The following is a 15,292-nucleotide window of genomic DNA, read 5'->3' on the forward strand; positions in this document are numbered from 1 at the left end:
AGTCCTGAGTAGCAGGCTATCTCCTCTGCCTCTTTTACCTCTTCCCCTCCATGATGGATCATCACCTCTGTCCTAATGCTTGAAAGGACAATAAGCTCTGATGCCCCTTTTTTTAAAGGTAGACAGTCATAATTGTGATGCAGTGGGCCCCCAAATCCCTGGGCCCCAGTACTGCTACATCTGCTCCTTTATGATAACCAGCAGTGGTCACTTTCACACTTGGCAGCAGTACCAGCTTCACTAATGAATGTCCCTTTAAAAAAAAACAAAACACTTATTGTCCCCTTCTTTGGGGTATCTCTCTGAAGAAGTGGTCTCTGGCCATTTGTAAACATAAAAATGAGTCCGTATACAGTGTTCCCTATTCTGGGCGTTCTCTTTGTCAATATCTATGAATCGCGCTCCTTTCCTCTTTCTCCTGGACCATTACTGTGAGCCCCAAGGATCAAGAGGATTAGGGCTCTGCATCTGAATGCAACCCTGCTGACCTACCTGCCACCTCATGGACTCAGCTTTCACAAAAAAAAACTGCCCCTGAATGGTTAATACGGACTTTGAGATGCCTCTGCCTGAAATCGAAGTGTGTGGTGGTAGTGCAGAAAGTTAAAAAAAAGAAACCAGCCTTCTTACCAGCCATTGATTGATTGAGTCACTTAAAGCTAGGGCCACTGGAATTATGAGTTTCTGCAGCAGCAGCGTTTTCCACATAATTATCAGTTTACTGCATTTGCTACATAATCTGCAGATTTCAACCAAAAAAACTTAATTCTAGCTCAAACGGAACAAAAGTTACTTAAAGCATGACAAAGTTTTCGGAGCAGTGGAAAGCCTTTTGCAAAGATTGACTGGTAATCTTGTAGTTACTTACTGCTGTATTTGGGTGTTAAACTGGTACTAATGAGGTGAAATAGTTCCCCTGACAGCGTTACCGTGAGTTAAAATGATAAAAAATGAAGTAATGCTAACCATAAAATGTGGCACATTGTGCCGCATAATTTACCTTTTCTTGCTGTATAATTTAGTCAAACGTGCCGCATAATGTTGTCCTCTTCTGCTGAATAATTCCAGTGGATCTGCTTAAAGCTTTATGGTGGCAAAGATCTATTCTTTTTAAGATGTAATGTAAAGGAGTTATCAGCTGGAATCTGGAATAGTGGAGACACTTACAAAAATGTCTGCATTAGATACAGTTTGATTACTTATTACTAAAAAGTATATTTTGTAAGAACTTGTTTTATCTCACCACCTCTGATGTGGCCAGTTTTTCTCTACACAATGACGCTCCCATACGATGCTGCTCTGAGATCTACAGTTCGGTTCTCTGCACAGTAGCTCTCCCTGTACCACAGCACTTGTGAGATTTACAGCTCCTTTCTCTGCACAGTAGCTCTCCCCGTACAGGGCCTACTGTTGTAGCTGCAGCTCCTTTCTCTGCACAGTAGCTCTCCCTGTACACGGCCTGCTGTGAGAGCTACACCTCATTTCTCTGCACAGTAGCTCTCCCTGTACATGGCCTGCTGTGAGAGCTACAGCTCCTTTCCCTGCACCACAGCTCTACATGTGCTGCACCACCTGTGAGATCTAAAGCTCAATTCTCTGCACATTAGCTCTCCCTTTACAGTGCCACAGCTCCTTTCTCTGCACAGTAGCTCTCCCTGTACAGTGCCTGCTGTGAGATCTACAGCCCCTTTCTCTGCACAGTAGCTCTACTTGTACTACACCACCTGTGAGATCTACAGCTCCATTCTCTGCACAGTTGCTCTCCCTGTAAACGGCCTGCTGTGAGAGCTACAGCCCCTTTCTCTGTACAGTTGCTCTCCCTGTACTGCACCACCTTTGAGATCTACAGCTCCTTTCTCTGCACAGTAGCTCTCCCTGTACTGCACCACCTGTGAGATCTACAGCTTTTTTCTCTGCACAGTAGCTCTACCTGTACTGCACCACCTGTGAGATCTACAGCTTTTTTCTCTGCTCAGTAGCTCTCCCTGTACTGCACCACCTATGAGATCTACATCTCCTTTCTCTGCACAGTAGCTCTCCCTGTACTTCACCACATGTGAGATCTACAGCTCCTTTCTCTGCACAGTAGCTTTCTCTGTACAGTGCCTGTTGTGAGATCTACAGCTCCTTTCTCTGCACATTAGCTCTCCTTGTACAGTGCCTGCTGTGAGAGCTACAGCCCCTTTCTCTGCACAGTAGCTCTCCCTGTACTGCACCACCTGTGAGATCTACAGCTCTTTTCTCTGCACAGTAGCTCTCCCTGTACTGCACCACCTATGAGATCTACAGCTCCTTTCTCTCCGCAGTAGCTCTCCATGTACTGCACCACCTTTGAGATCTACAGCTCCTTTCTCTGCACAGTAGCTCTCCCTGTACTGCACCACCTGTGAGATCTACAGATTTTTTTCTCTGCACAGTAGCTCTCCCTGTACTGCACCACCTGTGAGATCTACAGCTCCTTTCTCTGCACAGTAGCTCTCCCTGTACTGCACCACCTGTGAGATCTACGGATTTTTTCTCTGCACAGTAGCTCTCACTGTACTGCACCACCTGTGAGATCTACAGATTTTTTCTCTGCACAGTAGCTCTCCCTGTACTGCACTACCTGTGAGATCTACAGCTTCTTTCTCTGCACAGTAGCTCTCCCTGTACTGCACCACCTGTGAGATCTACAGCTCCTTTCTCTGCACAGTAGCTTTCTCTGTACAGTGCCTGCCGTGAGAGCTACAGCCCCTTTCTCTGCACAGAGGTTCTCCCTGTACTGCACCACCTGTGAGATCTATAGCTTCTTTCTCTGCACAGTAGCTCTCTCTGTACTGCACCACCTGTGAGATCTACAGCTTCTTTCTCTGCACAGTAGCTCTCCCTATACTGCACCACCTGTGAGATCTACAGCTCCATTCTCTGCACCGTTGCTCTCCCTGTATTGCACCACCTGTGAGATCTACAGCTCCTTTCTCTGCACAGTAGCTTTCTCTGTACATTGCCTGTCGTGAGATCTACAGCTCCTTTCTCTGCACATTAGCTCTCCCTGTACAGTGTCTGCTGTGAGAGCTACAGCCCCTTTCTCTGCACAGTAGCTCTCCCTGTACTGCACCACCTGTGAGATCTACAGCTTCTTCCTCCGCACAGTAGCTCTCCCTGTACTACACCACCTGTGAGATCTACAGCTCCTTTCTCTGCACAGTAGCTTTCTATGTACAGTGCCTGTCGTGAGATCTACAGCTCCTTTCTCTGTACATTAGCTCTCCCTGTACAGTGCCTGCTGTGAGAGCTACAGCCCCTTTCTCTGCACAGAGGTTCTCCCTGTACTGCACCACCTGTGAGATCTACAGCTCCTTTCTCTGCACAGTAGCTTTCTATGTACAGTGCCTGTCGTGAGATCTACAGCTCCATTCTCTGCACCGTTGCTCTCCATGTACTGCACCACCTGTGAGAGCTACAGCTCCTTTCTCTGTACAGTAGCTCTCTCTGTACTGCACCACCTGTGAGATCTACAGCTTCTTTCTCTGCACAGTTGCTCTCCCTGTACTGCACCACCTGTGGGATCTACAGCTCCTTTCTCTGCACATTAGCTCTCCCTGTACAGTGCCTGCTGTGAGATCTACAGCTCCTTTCTCTGCACAGTAGTTCTCCCTGTACTGCACCACATGTGAGATCTACAGCTTCTTTCTCTGCACAGTATCTCTCCCTGTACTGCACCACCTGTGAGATCTACAGCTCCTTTCTCTGCACAGTTGCTCTCCCTGTACTGCACCACTTGTGGGATCTACAGCTCCTTTCTCTGCACATTAGCTCTCCCTGTACAGTGCCTGCTGTGAGATCTACAGCTCCTTTCTCTGCACAGTAGCTCTCCCTGTACTGCACCACCTGTGAGATCTACAGCTCCTTTCTCTGCATAGTAGCTCTCCCTGTACAGTGCCTGCCGTGAGATCTACAGCTCCTTTCTCTGCGCAGTAACATTTCTGGTACTGTACTGACCCTGATATCTGCAGTTCTTTTCTTCGCACAGTGATGCACCTGCGAGTGCCAGACCCCTTCACAGCAACTCTCGCAGCAGCACCCTTCCCCTAAAGCACACATGACCATTGTTTTCTCTCCTCATCAGACTGGGAATTTCCCTTCTGACCTCCGATTTCATTTCCTTCTTTCTGCGACTTTATGAGGATCTAATGCTGCAGCATTATACTTTCATATCCCAAACCCCCAGTCTACTTTAAAATATCCGTTCTTTGTTCTTGTCTGCGTCCCGCAGGCCTCCAGATCGTCCTCATCTTGTGCAGGTCCCCTGTGCCTTGAGGGTCATGTGTGAGATCACCTCTGCTGACACCAGGGCCTTCAACAGCTGTAGCCCTGTGGTGCTGCAATCGAGTAACAGCTCCCCTGTGGATTGTAAACAGGAGCTGCCCCGAGCATTGTGAGTGAGGGCAGTGCAGTGCTTCTAGGGTGAGGAGCTGTCCTATGCATTACAAGTGAGGGCTGTGCAGTACTTCTAGGGTGAGGAGCTGCCCGAGCATTGTGAGTGAGGGCTGTGCAGTGCTTCTAGGGTCAGGAGCTGTCCTATGCATTACAAGTGAGGGCTGTGCAGTGCTTCTAGGGGTGAGGAGCTGCCCGAGCATTGTGAGTGAGGGCTGTGCAGTGCTTCTAGGGTGAGGAGCTGTCCTATGCATTACAAGTGAGGGCTGTGCGGTGCTTCTGGGGGGTCAGGAGCTGCCCGAGCATTGTGAGTGAGGGCAGTGCAGTGCTTCTAGGGTGAGGAGCTGTCCTATGCATTACAAGTGAGGGCTGTGCAGTGCTTCTAGGGGTGAGAAGCTGCCCGAGCATTGTGAGTGAGGGCTGTGCAGTGCTTCTAGGGTGAGGAGCTGTCCTATGCATTACAAGTGAGGGCTGTGCAGTGCTTCTAGGGGTCAGGAGCTGCCCGAGCATTGTGAGTGAGGGCTGTGCAGTGCTTCTAGGGTGAGGAGCTGTCCTATGCATTACAAGTGAGGGCTGTGCGGTGCTTCTAGGGGTGAGGAGCTGCCCGAGTATTGTGAGTGAGGGCAGTGCAGTGCTTCTAGGGGTCAGGAGCTGTCCTATGCATTACAAGTGAGGGCTGTGCAGTGCTCCTAGGGGCGAGGAGCTGCCCGAGCATTGTGAGTGAGGGCTGTGCGGTGCTTCTAGGGTGAGGAGCTGTCTCATGCATTACAAGTGAGGGCTGTGCGGTGCTTCTGGGGGGTCAGGAGCTGCCCGAGCATTGTGAGTGAGGGCAGTGCAGTGCTTCTAGGGTGAGGAGCTGTCCTATGCATTACAAGTGAGGGCTGTGCAGTGCTTCTAGGGTGAGGAGCTGCCCGAGCATTGTGAGTGAGGGCTGTGCAGTGCTTCTAGGGTGAGGAGCTGTCCTATGCATTACAAGTGAGGGCTGTGCAGTGCTTCTAGGGTGAGGAGCTGTCCTATGCATTACAAGTGAGGGCTGTGCAGTGCTTCTAGGGGTGAGGAGCTGCCCGAGCATTGTGAGTGAGGGCTGTGCAGTGCTTCTAGGGTCAGGAGCTGTCCTATGCATTACAAGTGAGGGCTGTGCGGTGCTTCTGGGGGGTCAGGAGCTGCCCGAGCATTGTGAGGGCAGTGCAGTGCTTCTAGGGTGAGGAGCTGTCCTATGCATTACAAGTGAGGGCTGTGCAGTGCTTCTAGGGGTGAGGAGCTGCCCGAGCATTGTGAGTGAGGGCAGCGCAGTGCTTCTAGGGTCAGGAGCTGTCCTATGCATTACAAGTGAAGGCTGTGCAGTGCTTCTAGGGGTGAGGAGCTGCCCGAGCATTGTGAGTGAGGGCAGTGCAGTGCTTCTAGGGTGAGGAGCTTTCCTATGCATTACAAGTGAGGGCTGTGCAGTGCTTCTAGGGGTGAGGAGCTGCCCGAGCATTGTGAGTGAGGGCTGTGCAGTGCTTCTAGGGTCAGGAGCTGTCCTATGCATTACAAGTGAGGGCTGTGCGGTGCTTCTGGGGGGTGAGGAGCTGCCCGAGCATTGTGAGTGAGGGCTGTGCAGTGCTTCTAGGGTGAGGAGCTTTCCTATGCATTACAAGTGAGGGCTGTGCAGTGCTTCTAGGGGTGAGGAGCTGCCCGAGCATTGTGAGTGAGGGCAGTGCAGTGCTTCTAGGGTCAGGAGCTGTCCTATGCATTACAAGTGAAGGCTGTGCAGTGCTTCTAGGGGTGAGGAGCTGCCCGAGCATTGTGAGTGAGGGCAGTGCAGTGCTTCTAGGGTCAGGAGCTGTCCTATGCATTACGAGTGAAGGCTGTGCAGTGCTTCTAGGGGTGAGGAGCTGCCCGAGCATTGTGAGTGAGGGCTGTGCGGTGCTTCTAGGGGTGAGGAGCTGCCCGAGCATTGTGAGTGAGGGCTGTGCAGTGCTTCTAGGGTCAGGAGCTGTCTCGTGCATTACAAGTGAGGGCTGTGCAGTGCTTCTAGGGGTGAGGAGCTGCCCGAGCATTGTGAGTGAGGGCAGTGCAGTGCTTCTAGGGTCAGGAGCTGCCCTATGCATTACAAGTGAAGGCTGTGCAGTGCTTCTAGGGGTGAGGAGCTGCCCGAGCATTGTGAGTGAGGGCAGTGCAGTGCTTCTAGGGTGAGGAGCTTTCCTATGCATTACAAGTGAAGGCTGTGCAGTGCTTCTAGGGGTGAGGAGCTGCCCGAGCATTGTGAGTGAGGGCAGTGCAGTGCTTCTAGGGTGAGGAGCTTTCCTATGCATTACAAGTGAGGGCTGTGCAGTGCTTCTAGGGTGAGGAGCTGTCCTATGCATTACAAGTGAAGGCTGTGCAGTGCTTCTAGGGGTGAGGAGCTGCCCGAGCATTGTGAGTGAGGGCAGTGCAGTGCTTCTAGGGTGAGGAGCTTTCCTATGCATTACAAGTGAGGGCTGTGCAGTGCTTCTAGGGGTGAGGAGCTGCCCGAGCATTGTGAGTGAGGGCTGTGCAGTGCTTCTAGGGTGAGGAGCTTTCCTATGCATTACAAGTGAGGGCTGTGCAGTGCTTCTAGGGGTGAGGAGCTGCCCGAGCATTGTGAGTGAGGGCAGTGCAGTGCTTCTAGGGTCAGGAGCTGTCCTATGCATTACAAGTGAAGGCTGTGCAGTGCTTCTAGGGGTGAGGAGCTGCCCGAGCATTGTGAGTGAGGGCAGTGCAGTGCTTCTAGGGTCAGGAGCTGTCCTATGCATTACAAGTGAAGGCTGTGCAGTGCTTCTAGGGGTGAGGAGCTGCCCGAGCATTGTGAGTGAGGGCAGTGCAGTGCTTCTAGGGTCAGGAGCTGCCCGAGCATTGTGAGTGAGGGCAGTGCAGTGCTTCTAGGGTGAGGAGCTGTCCTATGCATTACAAGTGAGGGCTGTGCTGTGCTTCTAGGGGTGAGGAGCTGCCCGAGCATTGTGAGTGAGGGCTGTGCAGTGCTTCTAGGGTCAGGAGCTGTCCTATGCATTACAAGTGAAGGCTGTGCAGTGCTTCTAGGGGTGAGGAGCTGCCCGAGCATTGTGAGTGAGGGCAGTGCAGTGCTTCTAGGGTGAGGAGCTTTCCTATGCATTATAAGTGAGGGCTGTGCAGTGCTTCTAGGGGTGAGGAGCTGCCCGAGCATTGTGAGTGAGGGCTGTGCAGTGCTTCTAGGGTGAGGAGCTTTCCTATGCATTACAAGTGAGGGCTGTGCAGTGCTTCTAGCGGTGAGGAGCTGCCCGAGCATTGTGAGTGAGGGCTGTGCAGGGCTTCTAGTGTCAGGAGCTGTCCAATGCATTACAAGTGAGGGCTGTGCGGTGCTTCTTGGGGGTCAGGAGCTGCCCGAGCATTGTGAGGGCAGTGCAGTGCTTCTAGGGGTGAGGAGCTGCCCGAGCATTGTGAGTGAGGGCTGTGCAGTGCTTCTAGGGTCAGGAGCTGTCCTATGCATTACAAGTGAGGGCTGTGCGGTGGTTCTGGAGGGTCAGGAGCTCCCTTATGCATTTTGAGTGAGGGCTGCGCAGTGATTCTAGGGTCAGGAGCCACCCTGTGCATTGTGAGTGAGGGCTGTGCGGTGCTTTTTGGGGTCAGGAGCGATCTGGTGCATTGCAAGTGAGGGCTGTGTAGTGCTTCTAGGGGGCAATGGCTGCCCCGTTCATTGTGAGTGAAGACTGTGTAGTGCTTCTGCGAGTCAGAAGCTGCCTTGTGTATTGTGAGTGAGGACTGTGCAGTGCTTCTGGGGGTCAGGAACTCCCCTGTGCATTGCGCGTGAGGGCTGTGCAGCGTTCTACGGTCATGAGCTGCCTCGTGCATTGCGAGAGAGGTCTGTGCAGTGCTTCTAGGGGGCAAGGGCTGTCCTATGCATTAATAGTGAGAGCCCCGTACATTGATAAAGGGCTGTTCTGTAGGGGGTCAGGGGATACCCCATGCATTGTGACAGCGGTGCACAACTCCATGGTGCAGGAGCTGGCCCGTGCATTGTGAGTGAGGGCTGTGCAGTGCTTCTAGGTGTCCGGAGCTGCCCGTGCATTGTGAGGGCAGTGCAGTGCTTCTAGGGTGAGGAGCTGTCCTATGCATTACAAGTGAGGGCTGTGCGGTGCTTCTAGGGGTGAGGAGCTGCCCTGTGCATTGCTAGTGACGGCTGTGCAGGGCTTCTAGGGGTCAGGAGCTGCCCCATGCATTGTGAATGGGCTGTTCTGTAGGGGTTCAGGAGAAACCTTATGCATTGTGATAGCGATGCACAACTTCCTATTGCAGGAGCTGGCCCGTGCATTGTGAGTGAGGGCTGTGAAGTGCTTCTAGGGGTCAGGAGCTGCCCCCTGCATTGCGAGGACTGTGCAGTGCTTCTAGGGCAGAGGTCTTCAAACTTTTTTACTCTGAGCCCCCCCTAAGCAAAATGTTTTGAGGTCGGGCCCCCCTCCAAAACTTTATGGCAAGGATTGGGGGAGCGGAAGGGACATGGCTGCGTGCAGGGAGAGGAGCTTATGAGATGATTTCAGGAATACGTTTTCTATAGCTTAAGAACCGCACCAAGTATAAGACTTATAAAACAGCAAATGCATCAAACAAAAACAGATATCCTAAACAAACTGCTCCCCATAATTGGGTTGTTGTGAGCCCCTCACACTCTTTGACCCCAATGCAACTATACCTGCTGCACTAATGATAACTGCAGTCCTGAGTAGCAGGCTATCTCCTCTGCCTCTTTTACCTCTTCCCCTCCATGATGGATCATCACTTCTGTCCTAATGCTTGAAAGGACAATAAGCTCTGATGCCCCTTTTTTTAAAGGTAGACCGTCATAATTGTGATGCAGTGGGCCCCCAAATCCCTGGGCCCCAGTACTGCTACATCTGCTCCTTTATGATAACCAGCAGTGGTCACTTTCACACTTGGCAGCAGTACCAGCTTCACTAATGAATGTCCCTTTAAAAAAAAAAAAAACACTTATTGTCCCCTTCTTTGGGGTATCTCTCTGAAGAAGTGGTCTCTGGCCATTTGTAAACATAAAAATGAGTCCGTATACAGTGCTCCCTATTCTGGGCGTTCTCTTTGTCAATATCTATGAATCGCGCTCCTTTCCTCTTTCTCCTGGACCATTACTGTGAGCCCCAAGGATCAAGAGGATTAGGGCTCTGCATCTGAATGCAACCCTGCTGACCTACCTGCCACCTCATGGACTCAGCTTTCACAAAAAAAAACTGCCCCTGAATGGTTAATACGGACTTTGAGATGCCTCTGCCTGAAATCGAAGTGTGTGGTGGTAGTGCAGAAAGTTAAAAAAAAGAAACCAGCCTTCTTACCAGCCATTGATTGATTGAGTCACTTAAAGCTAGGGCCACTGGAATTATGAGTTTCTGCAGCAGCAGCGTTTTCCACATAATTATCAGTTTACTGCATTTGCTACATAATCTGCAGATTTCAACCAAAAAAACTTAATTCTAGCTCAAACGGAACAAAAGTTACTTAAAGCATGACAAAGTTTTCGGAGCAGTGGAAAGCCTTTTGCAAAGATTGACTGGTAATCTTGTAGTTACTTACTGCTGTATTTGGGTGTTAAACTGGTACTAATGAGGTGAAATAGTTCCCCTGACAGCGTTACCGTGAGTTAAAATGATAAAAAATGAAGTAATGCTAACCATAAAATGAGGCACATTGTGCCGCATAATTTACCTTTTCTTGCTGTATAATTTAGTCAAACGTGCCGCATAATGTTGTCCTCTTCTGCTGAATAATTCCAGTGGATCTGCTTAAAGCTTTATGGTGGCAAAGATCTATTCTTTTTAAGATGTAATGTAAAGGAGTTATAAGCTGGAATCTGGAATAGTGGAGACACTTACAAAAATGTCTGCATTAGATACAGTTTGATTACTTATTATTAAAAAGTATATTTTGTAAGAACTTGTTTTATCTCAATCACTGCATCGTTTTGCAGCAGACTAGCTTAGCGTATGTGAATACTGATTTAAAATAATGACTTACATATTCACAGTGCTTTCTGCCACAGGCTGGGACCTCACAGCACTATAAACAGGGCCATTGGAATTATGCGGAACGGAGAAGGCCAAATTATGCAGCATGGTTGACTAGATTCTGCAGCAAGCAAAGGTGAATTATGCTGATTAAATCATACGAGCCAGGACCCAGAGGCCGGCGGTTCGTTCTTCCGAATAAGAATAATTTCGTCTGAAGAAGCCATTTTACCCACATTAAGGAGACAGAACTTAGACAGCGCTTCGCAAGCCAACAGATACCGATTCAAGCATACGAGCCAGGACCCAGAGGCCAGCGGTTCGTTCTTCCGAATAAGAAATAAACTTCGTCTGAAGAAGCCAATTAACCCACATTAAGGAGACAGAAGGGCTTGAACTTAGACAGCGCTTCGCAAGCCAATAGATACCGCCACTAGACACATTGATGGAGCCCTAAGTCGTCCCATCCACAAGATTATCCTGAGACATATGCTGGATACTCACCCACTCCATAGACTTAGACCATTCTGAGAATCAATTTCTCTTTTTGAGGCCGTCTCGCTTATTTTCAAGTCCTGATGAAGACCCGCACTGACCTTCCAAGAGTGCAGTACTAGGGTCGAAACGTCGACTATTCCGTGGACCTTTGCATAGAATCTGCGCCAAAGAAAGAACCCTTCCATTGCGCAGCTTGATTTTTTGCACTTCCCTGGCCACTTTCGAATAATTTCGATTTTAAACTACTGTACATATCACACACACTGTCACCGAGCACTTATTATTCACTATGTCACTCGTGTCACCACATTATTGCCTGACGGCCTTTCGGGTAATATTAATGTATACCTATATGAATGACGTAATTCATATATAAAGAATTTACTTTGAATTTGAACTGTCCTGTGTGTTGTTTTCAGTTTAATGATAATTGTTGTATAGTTTTTGAACAATGTGTGACTAGGCCTAATGCGAAAAGCAATACTTTCACCCGACAGAACCACTGTTACCTTATAAAATATGCTTTTTTTGTGATAGCATTACTGTGCTATTTTTACACTTGTTGACATTGTCCTGGCCTTTATTGCCCCTCATACGTACCACACTAACACCCACATATAGAAATAAGCAACAGAAAGGTGACCAGTCTACCTTTAGAAAGGGCCTTCCACTGCATTTTTTTATCTGCAAATTATGCAGCAGACAATGGATTATGTGGCAAATGCAGGAAATAGGATACAAAGTGAGGGACTAGAGAGGCCGTTTTCCACTCACGAGTGAGTGGGAGGTCCAGAAGGAACAAGGCCCCTGGTACAGAGATAACAACAAGTGTTCCTATAGTTCCTCAAAAAGGAAGAATGGTGTCAACAAGAAGGCTGACATAACCTAGAAGCACCGTGTAGACCTAATTAGAAAATCCATATGTCGGATTTGAATGCCCTCACACACCCTTGCAGGTGTCATGCTTCATCATTTGGGCTGCTCCTCGTCGGGCCGGCGGTGCAATGCCCGACGGGCTCCCTCGAAGGGGCACTTTAGCGGAGATCTTTTATCCGACTGCCGTATTGGTGAAGTGCGGGTGTGGGGCCTGGTAATTTTAGATATGGGGTAGTGTTGTTAAAAAGAGGTAAGGAGTGCCAGGTGAAAACAAATTTTATCCTGGTGGCCTCCTACCTAGGATTAAAAACGTGTGTACATAGCACTCATACGGGTGTAATGTCCCTAATTAAAGTGGCATGTAGCTGTCAGGAGTTGGTCAACATGTTTCTCGCAATGAGTATCTCTACTCGCGATTCTTCAGGACCTTAAAAAAATATATTATATCTACAATGTATGGACCTATTCAGGTTGGGGTTGTAAATTGTCTACAAATTTAGACTCAATACCTGTTGATGTCAGGAACTACCCTAATCGGTCATTAACTCGGACTCGGTGGAGAGGGTAGGTGAACGTACGCTACTTGGGAAGCAGAGATTCCTATGACTTTGAGGAATTCTTTCCCTTGTACAGTCCACCGAGTACTGATGATGACAGGTTAAGGCTTGAATCCTTCAGCACCTGGGGTTCCAGTCCAGATCAGAGACCAACGCAGTACGCGCCGGGCTATTTTCTTCCATCATGGAGCCTCTAGGTCCTCCCTAAAATCATATGCTTTGTCCCTGCAGTTGTAAGACTGAGCAAGTCATCCTCTGAACACTAGGCACAAAGTATTTGGTGTGTTGAGTCGCAGTGTCTTTCCAGTTGACTAGTTTGGTGGTGCAGCACCAGAGACCCCAGAGTGGGGCCGGCCAGAATCCCCGCATCCTTTTAATTCTGTCTGCATCCATGATGATGGGGCGCAGTAAAAGGGAGAGAAAGAGCAGCGTCATTTCAAAGGGGTCAAGGTTGCCACCCCTGTACTGAATTATTCCACACATACCCCCAACCACCGCTCTTTGTATTATAAATACGTTATGTGCAATTTAAAATCCACCCCTACTGTCCCCTTTGTCGCAATTCAAGAGGACACAAACCCTAACCCGCACTAGGTGGCATGCTTCATCTGCGGGTCGCTCCTCGTCTGGGCATAGCCACGGCTCTTTGCCCTGCCAGAGTAGTTCTGATGTTTTTATTGCGCATGTATATACATTGTTTTACATTTCTAATCTGTAGGGTCAGGCTGTTGAAACACTGTTGTGGTGGTTAGTGTGACTTCGGGTTTTTTCAGCCCACACACTTTCCAAGGTAAGAATCGATTCTAGCTCGGATTGCTTTCGGCATTGCTATATTTGATCTACGGCGACATGTTTCTAGCTCTATAGCTGCCTGTTTAGTTGGAAGCATTGGGCATGACTATATCCTCCCTGTACTAACTACTTCTCTTGGAAGAGTGTAAACTAAACGAAGAGGTTCCCAGCACCTGCCCTTGTGCTCTTCACTGTCTGCTACATTGGAATGTCCCACGTGCAGCTGAGGCGAATGGATCCCTCAGTAGGAGAGAGTCTTGTGTCCATTCTCCTGGCACCATTGGACACAAATGCACAAATAATGCACCTAAGCTGCAGAGTTGGCACCAGTCACTTTTTGTATTTATAGAAGTTGTGCTGAGATCCAACCGAGCTCTTGAGTGAAGGCAGGTAAGTGAATGAATATGTTGTCCTGCTCTCAACATTGTTGCTGAGGCAACATTTTCGTCATAACAGATAGCCAATCCAAGTGACGCATCTCATGTCTTGTGTAACTTCCTCCATTGCAGCTTCTCTCAAAAGGGGCGTTCGGCTACCTCCTTCCCATCGTGTCCTTCGTCATCGCTTGGTTGGAAACCTGGTTCCTTGATTTCAAAGTCTTATCTCAGGAAGCCGCGGAGGAGAAATGTGAGTTGGCTGGTGGGCTGGGAGCGCTGTGTGTTTTGTTTCCTGGATTCATGCCATCCTTGCCGATAAGTATGGGCCAGTATAACTGAAGCCAGCTGGCCCAACTAACATGACACTACTGCCATTGAGGAGATGAGGAGGCATGACACTACTGCCATTGGGGAGACATGACACTACTGCCACTGGGGAGATGAGGAGGCATGACACTACTGCCATTGGGGAGATGAGGAGGCATGACACTACTGCCATTGGGGAGACATGACACTACTGACACTGGGGAGATGAGGAGGCATGACACTACTGCCATTGGGGAGATGAGGAGGCATGACACTACTGCCATTGGGGAGACATGACACCACTGCCATTGGGGAGACATGACACCACTGCCATTGGGGAGGCATGACACTACTGCCATTGGGGAGATGAGGAGGCATGACACTACTGCCATTGGGGAGACATGACACTACTGCCATTGGGGAGATGAGGAGGCATGACAGTACTGCCATTGGGGAGGCATGCCACTACTGCCATTGGGGAGGCATGACACTACTGCCATTGGGGAGGCAGGACACTACTGCCATTGGGGAGGCAGGACACTACTGCCATTGGGAAGACATGACACTACTGCCATTGGGGAGGCATGACACTACTGCCATTGGGGAGGCATGACACTACTGCCATTGGGGAGGCATGACACTACTGCCATTGGGGAGGCATGACACTACTGCCATTGGGGAGGCATGACACTACTGCCATTGGGGAGGCATGACACTACTGCCTTTGGGGGAGACGGGGAGACATGACATTGCTGCCATTGGGGAGACGAGGTGACATGGCATTACTACCATTGGGGGTATGGGGAGACATTACAAGACTGCCATGGGGGAGAATGGGGTGACCTACACCACTGCCATTGGGGAGACATGCCACTACTGCCATTGGGGAGACATGCCACTACTGCCATTGGGGAGGCATGCCACTACTGCCATTGGGGAGGCATGACACTACTGCCATTGGGGAGACATGCCACTACTGCCATTGGGGAGGCATGACACCACTGCCATTGGGGAGGCATGACACTACTGCCATTTGAAAGATGGGGAGGCATGACACTACTGCCATTGGGGAGGCATGACACCACTGCCATTGGGGAGGCATGCCACTACTGCCATTGAGGAGGCATGCCACTACTGCCATTGGGGAGACATGCCACTACTGCCATTGGGGAGGCATGGCACTACTGCCATTGGGGAGATGAGGAGGCATGACACTACTGCCATTTGGGGAGGCATGCCACTACTGCCATTGGGGAGGCATGATACTACTGCCATTGGGGACGCATGACACTACTGCCATTGGGGAGGCATGACACTACTGCCATTGGGGAGGCATGACACTACTGCCATTGGGGAGACATGACACTACTGCCATTGGGGAGGCATGACACTACTGCCATTGGGGAGGCATGACACTACTGCCATTGGGGAGACATGACACTACTGCCATTGGGGAGGCATGACACTACTGCCATTGGGGAGGCAT

General features: G+C 49.9%; 1 protein-coding gene across 12 annotated transcripts in view; it reads left to right on the plus strand.

Annotated features, from left to right (window-relative positions):
- The window catches only part of LOC146869555 (stAR-related lipid transfer protein 3-like), a 160,864-nt gene that overhangs the window by 104,929 nt on the left and 40,643 nt on the right, over positions 1-15,292 (plus strand). For all 12 annotated transcript variants that reach the window (XM_085605422.1, XM_085605247.1, XM_085605994.1 and 9 more), the window contains one exon: positions 13,633-13,750. In XM_085605422.1, coding sequence (XP_085461548.1) covers positions 13,633-13,750 — 118 coding nt within the window. The remainder of the gene's footprint in view (positions 1-13,632; positions 13,751-15,292) is intronic.

This window comes from Triturus cristatus, chromosome 1_1, assembly GCF_964204655.1.
Source record: "Triturus cristatus chromosome 1_1, aTriCri1.1, whole genome shotgun sequence".
NCBI lineage: Eukaryota > Metazoa > Chordata > Amphibia > Caudata > Salamandridae > Triturus > Triturus cristatus.